Genomic DNA, 14158 nt, shown 5'->3' on the forward strand with positions numbered 1-14158 from the left:
AGCAAACCTGGAACTAGGCTTCCTAGGGTCACCAGTCAGAATCAGAGCCACCAGAAAGGAGATCCAGTGCTCAAGAGGTAACTAAGAGTGGGCAGGATCCTTTGTGAGCTCCCTTTTACATTTTGTTCTTGGAGAGTGAGAATGAAAACTGATTACCCCAACATACTTTAATGCTCACAAAGTAGACCCTATATTCATTTGACTTTGCCATTCTGTTTTTATTAACATGACTTTGCTTATTCCAAGAGACTCTTGCTGAGAAAGATAAAAGTTGTAAGATTATTTTTCATTTCTGGGACTTTGAAAAAAACCAGCAACTATTTCTTAGAAAGCATGTGTGGAGGTCAATACCCCAAATCTCTTTGAATCCTAGGCATAAATTCTCACCTTGCTGTGTCCATCTAAACTACTAAATCATTATCCTTACCCAATTCTAACCAAGCTTCCCCACCCCCTTCTCCCTCACTGCACAGAAAAGACCAGACTTCCAAATATCAATGGATCAGATCCTGTCTCTCCCCAATCTTTACTGGGGAAAGCAACACACTCAGCTTTGTCCCATCAGCAGGTTGTACTGGTGATGTATGGCAGGCAGCATCTGACAGGAGCATCTCTGGAAAGACTGATCTGCAGGAGCAGTAGGCTTCCTGGATGTCCTCTGCTGGATACTCCATTGTTGGCCCAGGACCTTTTCCCAGGCAAGCAGTAGCCCCCTCCCTACCCTCTATCAGGAGCATATGTGGCTCTTTTGGTGAGTGGCATAAACTAACTGATCCATTTTATCTGTGGGAAAAGAACCTGCTCATCCTATCCTGTTTGCAATCACCTCTGGATGCAATTCCTAGAAATGGAGAGAGCCTGAGCTCAATCCCACTGGCATCGCCTCCTTATTCAAATGTGACCCTCCAGGGCAGAAACTGCTGCCTCAAGGTCATTTGTGAATAAGAACAGAGTCAAGATGGAGTTGACTTTCTGTCACATGGTTGTTATCTATTATACCTCTAGTACTTACTTGAAGCACTTCCATGTTTTATATGATTACCATCTCTACAGGAAAGTCACTGGTTTTATATCCCATCTGAAACTGAGAAATTACATTTTTTTTCCCCTACAGATAACTCAAGACAACAAATAAACCTTACTTGGGAAAGTCTGAATGGCCTTGGCTTGGTTTGCTGACTATATCTTCTACCAGCTGGGAATACAATGCCCCATTAACACTAACTGCGCCTGCTTCTCCAAACTGCTTTCTGGCCACTTACACCAATTGGCACAGATTCTAACAAGTTTGTTAGTGTTGCAGATCTCAAGCATGTAGCACATTTTTATGTTCTTTGTGATCAGTTTTGTTTTAATTGCTCCACAGTGCTTTTTGGAAACTGATATGCTGAATTTCACCATTAAATTTTTCTCTTTTTTTGGTTAAAAAAATCTCAAAAGTAAGTCTTCATATTGTCAAAAATTGTATTTCCCTTTATTTTTCTCTTCTTGATCTTCATAGACGGGTTACTTCCTTGTATAAAATGCTGCTTAAATGTCGCTGAAGAGAAAAGCCAACAGGAGAGATAATGTCCTTGCCACTTCCCTGACCAGTTCTCGCTCAGGGTGCAAGCAGTCTGACGTTCAGCAATGAGACCTCTGGGTGCTTTTTCATCTCTCATGAAAGGACACAGTAAAGTACTCTAGATCATGGCTGCCCATGTTAGTTCAAAGGGGGACCATCACGCTTTACTGAGAGGCCTCGGCCGTTCTGAGTATTTCTCAGTGGTACTCAAAACGCAAAGCCGCTGTCATAAAGTAGAAGTTCATGGGAACCAAAGGAGGAAATGATCTCTGCTTGTGTGCCTCTCCAAAGTGGGAGGAAAGGTAACCAAAGCTTGAGGCTTAATCAGGGCTCTTTCCATCTGAACAGTGCACTGCACAGTTGTCTTCAATAACTTTTCCACCTGGAACTGACTTCTGCTTCAGACTCCACCCAGCGGAGGATTCTGAAACTTCAGAGCTAAAGGAACTCAATTTGTTTCAATTTATATCTCATTCACTTTTTTTTCTTCCATCAATTCTTGCAGTACTAAGTATGTATGTAACGGGGACGGCATTTTCATTGTCTACAGGTCATATTATCCCATGCATTGACTCAGTGCCATATACTTCTGCAAGCTGAAGGCAGGTCCCACAAGGTCAGAGATCTCCTAGTGTTGGCTAGTCTCTCCAAAACAGGGGTCTTCAAGCCAGGACTTGTGCAGTGAAAAGAGACTCTGCCAAACTGCAAACATGCCCATTACGTGTTGAGGGAAACCCTGGAGTCTAGAACCTGTCATAGGCAGAGAAGAATCCTGCTATAGCAGAAAGGAAGGAAAAGGAAGGAGAGAGCCTTTGGCAGAAGAGATAGGGGGGGAAATGAGCTTCACTTTTCACCCCAGGCTTGAAACCCCAAGTGCAGATGAATTGAGGAGAAAACTGAAGGCAAACAAGGCCTCTGGATGAACACAGGCTAGAGGAACAAAGTAGAAATGACCAGGAAACTGCACATGCCTGCAGCGGCACTGGAGGTTGCTGCAGCCCCGTGTGTCCTTTCCACCCACACCCTTCCTGGAGAACTGCTCTTATTTCCTAGATCTGTTCTGAATAACACCAGAGAGTGTATGTCCCTCGCCATCTCACGTCAAGACCTTGTGGAAAGCAGTATACTTTAGTCACTCTCCCTATCCTGCTGGGACACTTATCAAGAATTCTACTCCCCAAACATCTGTTGGATTGGGTACCAGGTCACATTTCCATCACCCGACCTGGGGAAGCAGGTGCTTCCGCCCAAAGGCCCGTGGACCTGGCAGACTCTAGGCAGGCTCCGCTGAGGATGTGATAGATAATATCTAGAGATAGTTTACAGGGGCTGATAGCGTAACTTCAAGACAAGCCTGGGTAACTGGTATTTGCTTGAGGTGATAGAACTAAATTTATATCCCTAAGGAGGCTGAAGGTGATATATAAGATTCTGTTCATATCAGGGTGTATGGCTCCCTAACTGCTCAGCACTACTCTGGATATTGTTGAGGCCTGAGTAAAGAGAAGCAGCCGGCTCAGTCAGATGGTCCCAGCACACAGCCTGACTGGTGCAGAACCCTGTAAGCCTAATGCACCTATATGAACAAGGGCGGATTTGGAAAGAGGAAGACTGATCCACACTTGCATACCCTTCGAATGAGCTTTTGGGTGTTAGAATCTGTCACCTCTCTCAATCAGGATAATGTTGCTGATCTTGACTATACATGTTCTGATTGTATTCTCTTCCTTCACTCTCCTAGACAAGTAAAATTTGATTTCACCAAATGGTATTTGTGTCTGGTTTTCCCACCAAATCAAGCTTACAACTCATTAATACAGAAGTTGCACCCCACTACAAAGGGAAGTGATGCAGACCTGGAGCTGTTTTCCTATTATTTTCCTCAAAGCTCACGATGTAGGTCAGCTCTACATTCATGATGGCAGGAAAGGTGCAGCAACATGGCCAGACTAACATCCTCCTATCTTGGTACACAGAGGCAGGAGACATGGGAAGGGAGCCTCAGGTGCTCTGGCATCTCCTATGGCCTCGTCACATCTCAGGGAACCTGCTCTGGGGAGTTTACCTGGCTTCCCATGCCTTAGACATTGTGGATAGCAAAGGGAGCTGCACTGGCTGACCTTTGAGTGTACAGGGAAGCCATCCAGAATCCCTCAGAGAGTAATGGGTTTTTGAACTCATTGGCTTTGAAGACTCCATCTGCCACCTGCCCTGGCAAGGTTAGGGTACACTGGACGCAGCCTGAGTAGGTTGCCAGATCTCTGCAGGTTTCAGGGTTTGGTCCTAACTGGATCCCTCAGAACCCAGCAGTGAAGAGTTTCTGCCAGGCCTTCACATTAAATTCCAACTCTTCCTTCATTATCTCTGCTTCTGTGTCATACACACATGCTCATGTGTACACACACACACACAGACACACACAGACACACACACACAGACACATGTCAAGAGGGCTGGGATTTAGTATTATTTTTGATCCAAAGCAGAAATTTAAGAGTATAACAGGAACTTATGTTTACAGCAAAAGAGGTAAAGTGACAGAATTAAAGGGCATTTATGTGCCAGCCCTGAGTGACTGCCCCTCAATCTGACATGATGACTCACGGAGGGGGGCTCTCAGCCTTTCTCTTATTATCCATGACAAATGTAAACATTAAGGATGCTATTTTCTCATCTGATACAGTTCCCAGAGGACACACAGCAAGCTGTCAGAATGAGAGACATACGTGATGATTGTACCTGAGAATTGTTATGTGCCAGCCACAGTGCTGAACTTCATGTTGATTAACTTGTTTAATCCTTACAACCGCCCTTTAGAGACAACGGTGCTATGGGCTATTTCATAGGTAAGAAGACTGAAGTGGAAGGACAAACAACCAGCACACAGCACCAGAGCCATGGGAACTTAGGTCCATCCAACCCCAATGTGTGTGTGTTCCAGCACTCTGCCTACAGCCTCCCCTGCCCAAACGGTGGCCGGTAAAGCACAGTCAACCTCCCAGGGCCACTTTTCATCTCTTCTGGTACCATTGCCCCAATTCTGCCAGTTACATGTTTATTTCTAAAAGGGGAAGCGCGCTTCCCCTCTCGGGATGGATCTGAAGTCCAGGGCATTACTTCAAAGAGATGGAAAATAACAAGGAAGGAGCAGCCCCTCTGGTTTGCCCTCCTATCAGGGCACAGGCAGTACATTTCCTTAGCTTTGCTGTAACAACTGAGAAATTACCATTGTATTAGCTAAAGTGATTCTAGCTGCTGTACAAATGCCTCCCCAGTTTCAGTGGTTTAACCATGAAGCCATTTACTTCTCACTTACATAACTATTGAACACAGATTTGCAAAAAGTGGAAAGGAAGATGGGCCAGGTGACCCAAGTCCCACAGCTCTTTCCCCTCAGCAGTGAAGGAATCCTCCAGAGACTGCTTCCTACCCCTCCTCTGAGTAACACCCACTGCTGCTGAGGGCGGGGTGTGCCATCCCCCCAAGGACTACTCCCCTGCTGTGGGTACTGAGGAAGAACTGGCTGGGCATGAATCAGGACTCATCTCTCAGCCCCTCCACATCTCTCATCTTTGTCCTTTTCCCATTTCTGTCACACAGCTTCAACACTCCTGATTACAAGTCAGAATTAAAGTCAGCAATGAGTTCTAAGGTGCAGAAGTCTATTATGACTCTAACTACCATTGCCAGTGGCAGGTGTGGACAATTTAATGAGGCCACAGATGACCTCCTTTGAGAATGCTACAAGGAGCTGGGGAAGTGAGGGACAGTTCAGTCAGTGTCAGTTTGCCAGCTACTTCTCAAGTGCCTCCTAGGTCCTCCGAGTCTCTCTCAGGGATTAATTCTGAGGCCAGGAGAAAAGAAGACTTAACTTTCATGGCCCGGGGACAGAGGTGTCTTTAGGGACCTGCAAATTAGGCAGCCCTATATGCTCCTGAACACACTCAGAGCCCCTAATGCTTGGAGTCTCTCTCCTGTTCCATTCCAACAGAGTAAGTGTCCCTTTGTCCTCAGGCCTGAGTTGGGAGTCTTTCTGCCTCTCTCATGGTGGCTCCACATATTTATGCTAACTGGTATCAACAGCAGACATGGGCAAAGGCTCTGGTCCTGCCCTCTGAGGATGCCTGTGCAGGGAACGGCTGCTGGCACCAGGAGAACTGAGGAACGTTCTCTGCCTGGAACTCAAAATGCCCTCGTAAATAACTGCTGTCCGCTTCCTGGCATTGCCACTCCCAGGGGTTCCATTCTCTTCACTTGCTCAGAGCAGAAGCAAGAATGCTCACAGAAGCCTCCACTAAGCACAGCAAATGTCTCTCCTCTGCGCCCTTGTAGCACTTTCCATGGATAATGCGTATGGTCTGCACTTTAACGATCAGCTTATGCACTATCTTCTGTCTCTCTTATCGGCTCTGAAGGCTACGAGGAAAGAGTGGGCTTCTTATTCACAGTTGTGTTTTCTAAATCTAAATGACATTTGATTCACAGGAATATTACTTAGTAAGAGTAAGCGTGAATTACTTTTGAGGGAAGTCGTGAGCAAAAAAATGAGTCAATGAACAAAAACAAATGAGAGGGCCGGGATTTAGCTCAGCGGTTCGGTGGCCTGCCTCGCAAGTTCAAGGTCCCAAGTTCAATCCCCAGTACCAAAAAAAAAAAAAAAAAAAAAAAAAAAAAAAAGGAAACAAACAAACAAACAAAACAATGAGAGAAGAATGAAGAAGTAGTGATGGGAATGAGTGAATGAATGAGGATGAGAGTGGCAGAATGAAGGCCGGTTGCCTTCAGGGATCCTACCTTCCTTCCCCTTCCTACCAAACAAAAATAATATATTTCACACCCTCCCCTGCAACTAGATATGCCCAAAGCTCTGGGACTAAATTAAATTAAGTAGCAGTGTTGCATGGGATCTCAAAGAGTCCTTAGAAAAGGAGTATGTGTTCCTTTGACTCACGCCCCTTTCCATCTTTTCATGGCCTGGACAGTATGTGAAGGCTGGAGCTTAGCCACCACGCTGCACGATGAAGAGACTTCAAGAAAAGAAATCACAATGGGACGAACGAGCCAGACAAGCAGAAAGACTGAACATCTAGGTCTCTGTTGACCCTGAAGTCACTATAACAACATGCTAAACTGCTTCCTTCTGGACCTTCTGATTTAAAAAAGAAATTTCTATTTTACCTACTATTGTTTTATAGTTTATTGTATTTTATTACACGTAGTTGAACCCGATACTAACCAACTTACACAGAATCACAGATTAGTGCCAGGGCCATTCCTTGATTCAAGACCTTCTCTCTCTCAGTCTCAAGAACAGGCTCAACACAGTGTGTGACAGCCTGAAATGCCACATTCAGCCAGATTCTGCGATGCCCTCCAAATGCCAACCTAAAGCCCTGATGTAGAACCAGATAATCTTGATTTTTTTAAAAAAGACAATCAGAGTGACGGACGATCCCTGATCAATACTCCAAACTCACTAGATTGGTGGGAGCACAGACTGAATCTCAGATAAAAGGCAGGTCCCAGGAAATGTAGCCAGGGAAACATTTCCATGAGGTAGGTGGTGGTGCTGTGATACTTTTGGTGTTCTTGCATTTCAACAGTAAAGGTAGGGTCTTACCTCCACCAAGGAATGCCAGTGTGCGATGGGCTTCCGAGGATATGACAGCATTTCACTCCAGTGGTCTCTGCCCAGCCTCTCAGCCTCGTTGCCTACTTGACACACACCGATGATCTCATTGTGACCTACACTGTGAAAACGGCCCACAATAGTTTTTTCTTAAAATTCTGGTATGTAAAGGCAACAACTACTCAATTAAACTGGTGGAGTAAATAGAGAAATGGTGTTTTTTCATTCCCTAATTTACAACTATAAGTCAAGTTTTATAGCTAACAGGACTTGGGATTTGATGTTGCACCTGGCTTTTCTAACACTGATATGGGTTGGTTTGTTCCCAAGAACACTATGTCCAAAGAATTCCCTGATATATGCTAAGAGTGCCTCCTCTGGTTCTAGAGCTGGGTTGGTCTCCAAATCTATGTAATAAACAGGGAGCCATCTAAAAGGTTTTTCTTGCAATAGTGGCCACCAAAATTTACACAAGAGGCAACCAAAGATGAGTAAATGGAGCAACTCTGAGTCTGCAGTCATGGGTGTTGAGACCACAAACGAGGGTAGAATGGGGGAGGCTCCTGAGTCTCTCTGCTCGCCATTCTGTCAGAGAATATTGTCCTCATCATCTATGCTTCCCTCTTTCCATCTAAGCCCAACTTTTACTCTTTGACCCAACCTGATTTCCTAACTATGCAAATATCTTGGCTCTTTTAGCCTTAGGATTAACATTTTTGAAACTTTTCCTGGGTATGACTCTGCTTTTGGCCAATTGTGTTTCTTAATGTTTTTTGTTTTAGTTAAAATCTTTTGCATAACTGGAAGGCTCTTACTCATCCCTTAACTCTTTGGAATCCAAACCTACATATTTTCTTTGTGCAAAAGTGAGTAATTTTTCTACTATTTGTGTGAGAGTGCTAAAGGGGTGACAGGCATGGGGTAGGTAGCATGAAGGATATTCGAGTCTGTGCTCATTAAAATCAGATGCATAAAGAAGCCCCATGGATTCTGCTATGGATTTTTCCAGGCCAGATTCATGAGTTTACTGATAATTAAATTGAGGCAGAGATCACATAACCAGATTTGTCAATGCAAAAAACTTGGCAATAGCTTGAAAAGTGCTTCCACAGCTAGTGGGCAGCATCCCCTCCTGGGGCCTGACACTACTCGTGTTGTGTGTTGCCCAGAAAAGATGTGGCAAGGGTTATTGTCCAGCAGGTGTTGTCACACCCAAGGGCAGCCATGCTGGAAGGTGGTCATGCTTCACACAGGCATCTGCTGGAGAAAGTGTTCAGGTCATTGCAGTGGGCTTGCTGACATTTCAGAGGTATGTGGGAAGTTTTTAGGTACAAGTAATATTTGTGAGATTATATTAGAAGTCAGAATGACTTTTTTCTTTTATAATTGTGCCCAGACCACGTGGGAGGTTTCTAATTAAAAAGAGACTTTGCATTTCAGTCTAATGACTGGTTTAACATGTATAATTCCCTGTTGGTACTTCCTTTGCATATTAAAATGACTGTTTTTTAAATCTGTCCTTTAAATACACAGTTGGCTACAATGCAGGCTATAAATATCTCTTCTGTGCTGTATTAATTAAAAGTCTAGCATCTTATACATTTTAATGTACCCTGTCATCCATACTGATTCTAGCATTTTCAAGAGAACATTTCTGTGTTTGCTTTCAGACTTAAGTGGATGGAAATGATCTTTATTAAACACACTGCAAGGAGGAAAGAAGGAAAAAATGATTGAAGTTATGTATTTAGAAATGTTGATGGTCTGGCTAGAGTAATCATTCTGCTGTTTTGAGCGGAACCTTTTCCCTAAAGGTAGTCAGGATGGTCAGGAAGTAGGGAAGACCCATAGCATCATAGTTTTCCAAATCTAGATTCTAGGAGATATGCAGAGATGGGAAAGGGAGCAGTGAGGGTGGGGGAGGAGAAAAAAGAAAAAGACTAGACTGAGAGGCCCTGTAGCAACCGTGCCTACAGCATGTTTTGGACAACAGTGATTCCTTGTCAACCTGCCTGCCACACACTGCCCCTTTAGTCATTTCCTGTGGCCTTGGGCACCATTCCAGAGGAATCCATGGCTGGTCCCCACTTTGCCCTCCCTGCCCAGGGCACAGAAGACTTGCACTGAGACAGAGCCCCAGGTATCTCACCGGTCATAGTCCATGACTGCTATGGACAAGTGGATTTGGTCAATGTTCTCAGGAGGGACATCAAAGACTATGGCTTCATTGTAAACAGGATTCAGCGTGTTCCTCTTGGTGGATGTTTTCCTCTTCTTCAGTCGTCTGCCATCACACATCAGTGAGACTTTCACATAGGGATCTGTACAGGCAAGAGAAGCAGGGGCACTGTGACAATAAATGTAGATTGGGAGTATGCATGTAGAATTCCTTTACCAGCCTGGAGTTTGAGGATTTTTATTAATGTAGTGTCCAGGACAGTGACTAGTTAGGATGATTAAGTCATTCATTCATTCAAAAAAGAAAGCACAGGACGGTGTCTTCTAAAAATGTGAGAAATTTAAAAATAACATGAAAACATCTGTTATGGAATTAGAAAACATTTCAGCTAGAATTCAAGACCTGTCTGGCTGTGACATAAACAGAATTGCATAGATTATTTCCAAAGAGTGGGAAACAGGCCTCAGGCCCCCAATTCTGAGCCATCCCAGGGAATGTTTTCCTAAAGATCAGGCCTTTAAGGGAAAGAATTCCTAGAGTTCCTGAATTCCTAGAAGACAGGGAGATCATCTGGGGTACATTTCCTCAAATACAGAGGGTCACAGAGCTTGTGCAGGCCATAGTATAGGTGCAAAGTGAAAAGCATTTCATCCATCAGGGAGAGAAAGGACCCCAGCTTGCTTAGGTGTGACACTGTGATAGGGTGACAGACGATAAGGCTGACTTCTGCTTCAGACAATGCTGTTCTGGTCCCCCAGCACCTCACTGTCCACCTGCTCAATGGAGAGCTCTCCATCTCTCCTCACCTGAAAGCCACGTGCTGCCCTGGCAATTACTCATTTCAGGAGGGATGGAGAGGTCAGAGGGGCCACATCTTTTTTCCTTTTTTTTCTGCTTAGAAAAACACAGAGTACAGGGCACAGAATACAGTACATGTCATGCCCTGTGATTTTAGTGACTGTGACCCAGTAGATATTGGGTGTTTGTGACCACACTGAGAAAGTCCCTGCCTAGGTTGCTAGTGAATTTATATCGTGGGAACTGCATGTTGAGACTTTTTTGATTAAGATTTAGAATTTAAGTATTCATGCTTGATTCATGGGAAAGACCAAACAGTATAGTTTCCTCGTATCAAGAGAAGATTGTTTTTAATCTTCCAGAATCTTGACAAGGTGATACTGAGGAAAATAAACTGATTAAAGAAGCTGTATCAGCACGCACAAATTGTAGGTCCAATTTAGATGTATGGTGAGGGAGAAGCCACAAGAGAGAATAATAATAAAACTAACATTATGCAGCATCTGATATATACCAGGTACTATCTATATGACCTTATATGAATTACTCAAACTTACAAGAGCACCCTGAGACATATACTAATATGACTCTCATTTTTCAGATGGGAATATAAAGTCCAGAGTGGCTAAATGACTCAAGCCAGGCCACACAGCTCTTGGGTGGAGAACTGGGATGATATCTAAGCAGTGTGGTTCCACTGTCCATGTGCTTTATCACCATACTGGAAACTCCGTGAAGTACTCCATTAGAAAGAGCTGAGGAAGTCTAATTTTCAGACTGTCCCACCTGATGCTCCTGTTATGTCCATTGCCTTTAAATTCCTCGCTTTTATGATGGTAATGGTCAGCCTGCCAGCCGTGGGAAGATAGCAGAGGGAAAACATGAGCTCTCCAAGATCTACGTTGTCCTGTGGACAAAGCACAAATGGAAGCATTAGAAGTGTCCCAGCTGGGATGCACGAGGCTCAGCCTCAGGGCGGCACTGGCCGGAACACACTGCGCCTCCTGCTCAGCTCAGGAACCCCTGGCATCTCCGTCATTCAGGTCAGACACAGGGAGACGGTTTCATCCCTGCACTTCGGGAGTCCCCACCTAGGAAAGCACAGCCCATCTTCAGATAGCAAAGCAGAGCCATACACAGTCATGCACAGGCTGGCGCCGGTTCCTGTAGCCCAGAACATGTCTAGAGAGGAAATCTCACCTCTTTAATGGTCCTGCACGGAAGCCCATCATGGCTCCATTGTCCTACCATAGTTCACGCAGAGCCTTCAGCCAAAGCCGTACAAAGGTGCCCCAAGGTGCTCCACAGCCCCACCCTAGCCCAGGCTTTCCACATGTAGCCCCATAGGCCCTTTGGTAGAATTTCAAATGGGACCCCGTACACCTCTCCTGCTCCCCTACACAACCGTTCACATTAGCCAGTTTCTTCGCACACTCCTGCTTATCCCCCACCCCCACAGTCCCCACTCTCACTCAGAACACTGCACAACCTGTGCACACCAACACATCTTCCCTGGACCCTGGAATCTTCTAGCCCCTCATATAGTTCTACACAAGCAGCAGTCTGTGAACCCACACGTTTATAGCTCTGATGTCCCTCATACCTGCATGGTTCTGCATGGGAGAGCAGAGCTGTAGGTCCCCAGACACCCCTGCTGCCTACTCCTTGGGTCCCAGTTGACACAGCTCTTCCCTTCTCTGTGTGTGTCTTTAAGTAACCCCCTTCCCCTCTGCTGTGGAAGATATCAACTTGGGCAGCATGCAGCCATTCAGATAGGTCAGAAAACATGATGCTCTTTCTCCTTTTTTTTTTAGTCCAGAGAGAATGTAACCAGGGAGAGAGGAAAAAAAAAGCCAGTTTATTTAGTTTCAATTTCTGAAAGGTACCTGAGGGTACTGAGTTGGGTGCCTGTCTCTAATTAATATCGTTTTATACTGACAGTACTCTGGGAGTCAGGTTTTTGCCCTCAACATCCACAGCCTTCCTTTCCCTCCTGGATTCCCCAAGGATGTTTCTATTTTCAGAAGCGCAGATTCAGCTCTGTAAGGTCACCTCACCCAACCTCTCCAGCTCGACTGCTTCCACAGGAGGATGAGGGAAATGGGTCTGGTTGGTGGCTAAGGCAGATGGGACTGCTCTGTGTCTACATGCATTGCTTGCCTTGTGCAAATAAATCACCTCACCTGCAAGCCAGGATCCCCTGGTTCCTGGAGACCTGAGTGGCCAGGCCTTTCCCTTTGGGGAGAGCCTGCCGGGGAGGAGGAACAGTCCTACAGGAGCAGGGGTTTTATTTAAGGCTGGTCCTGGTTGCTTTGTGGTACAAGTTCCCTACTGTGGGAGCAGGGTCTGCCCTGTCTGAAGATAAGTCGTGCCCAGCCTTCTGCAGGTGACGGAGGGGAGAGAGAAACAATAGCAGTCCCCGCAGGTCATCCCTCTGCTTCCTTACTTCCGGGCCCATTTCTTTGCCCTTTGGCTTCTGTTGTTCTCTCGGGGGCTTTCTATTGCACCTATTTTCTTCTCTCACCTCATCCTGTCCAGAAAATCTTGCTTTTATAGGAGCAATCAAAGTCATGTCTGTGAAATCAAGTCTTTCAATATATATTTCCTGAGGGCCTGCACTGTGCACACAGCTTATAAATAAAGCCTGGGACATGAAAATTCACTCAGTTCAGTCCCTGCCCTCAAGGCTGACGCACATAATTAAATGTGATGTGTCAGATTACTTTTGGATTAAGTACACTTCATTTTTTCCCAGCATAGACCCCATTCATAAATATTTATGTTCTATGACTATTTGCTCACGAGTTAAAAGAAAATCGAACTTCAGACTTGATAGTGTATTCAGAATGTGAACTACAGTTAAAGCTCACATTTGTACTTCTAAAAGTAAAAATAGAAATTAAAGGCGTTGTTATCAAAGATGAAATACTTGGTCTTTAAGTTCATTAAAAAGTCTAAAATTTTCCAAACTATAAAAATAAAATGACAATAAAATTTAATATAGAAAATTTCAAATAAACTGGAAAAATATCCCCTCTTCTCAGGTCCACACCCACTATACCACTCCTTTCCCCAGAATAACACAATGAACAGTCATCCATTCTTCCACCCATCTATCTGTACATCTATTTATTCTTTCACTTATTCTTTTAATAGCTGTCACATAGTGAGTTCAGTGCTGCTGTTTCCAGACTGGGAGCTGAATCTGCAGTGATGAACAACAGTCACAGGGGTAAGAATGTGTACATCTTGATGTTTGTTAATATTCCCTTAAACCACTGATTTTCAATCAGGAGCAATTGTGCTCCCCCAAGGTTCATTTGATGCTATCTAGAGAGAAGTGTGATTGTCCAACTGAGGAGGACAATGCCTCAAAACATTCGACAATGCAAAAAGAAGCCTCTCACTAAAAAGAGTTACCTGCTCCAAAAGGTCAATGGTGCCAAGGTTGAGGAGCTCTGATTTACATAGAATGGCTTATATTCTCAGTGAAAGATTTCCTGAAATGCCGATAAAAGTCAAATGTAAAGGGGTGGTGGAGTATCTGGATCCTTTGTCATCTCGACAGGAATCAGACACGTGGAAGTGTCACCGGCAGCTGAGTGCCCAGGAGGATATAAGGGGAAGGAAAATGTCATACAAAGAAATGCTTCATTTGCTTCTGCTTTGTGTAGCCAAAGTTCAGTACCGTTAGCAAGACATATTGGGAATTTTTGAGTAAGTATGTATGAATTCTCTACCTGACAACTGGTACACTCTTCCTGTGTGGTTTCCCTGTAGTGAGTGGCCCAACTAATGTGCTTTTGTATTCCTCTTCTCTCCTCCTTCTGGGGAATTCCCTCCCTAATCTACAAAGTTCTGGAAGGGCTGTTGTAAGAATTTGGGGATCAAGGGCCGGGGATTTAGATCAGTGGTTCCGGCGCCTGCCTTGCAAGCACAAGGATCCAAGTTTGATCCTCAGTACCAAAAAAAAAAAAAAAAAAAAAAA

At 44.6% G+C, this 14158-nt stretch overlaps 1 protein-coding gene across 1 annotated transcript in view; it reads right to left on the minus strand.

Moving 5' to 3' along the window:
• Syt9 (synaptotagmin 9) overlaps nucleotides 1-14158 on the minus strand; it is a 108078-nt gene that overhangs the window by 29288 nt on the left and 64632 nt on the right. The window contains exons 4-6 of the mRNA XM_033763921.1: nucleotides 10957-11077; nucleotides 9343-9514; nucleotides 7185-7314 (exon numbers count right to left, since the gene is read on the minus strand). Of these exons, the coding sequence (XP_033619812.1) occupies nucleotides 7185-7314; nucleotides 9343-9514; nucleotides 10957-11077 (423 nt within the window). The remainder of the gene's footprint in view (nucleotides 1-7184; nucleotides 7315-9342; nucleotides 9515-10956; nucleotides 11078-14158) is intronic.

The sequence above is a fragment of the Fukomys damarensis genome, unplaced genomic scaffold, assembly GCF_012274545.1.
Source record: "Fukomys damarensis isolate Sample0158 unplaced genomic scaffold, DMR_v1.0_HiC HiC_scaffold_16, whole genome shotgun sequence".
NCBI classification, from domain to species: domain Eukaryota; kingdom Metazoa; phylum Chordata; class Mammalia; order Rodentia; family Bathyergidae; genus Fukomys; species Fukomys damarensis.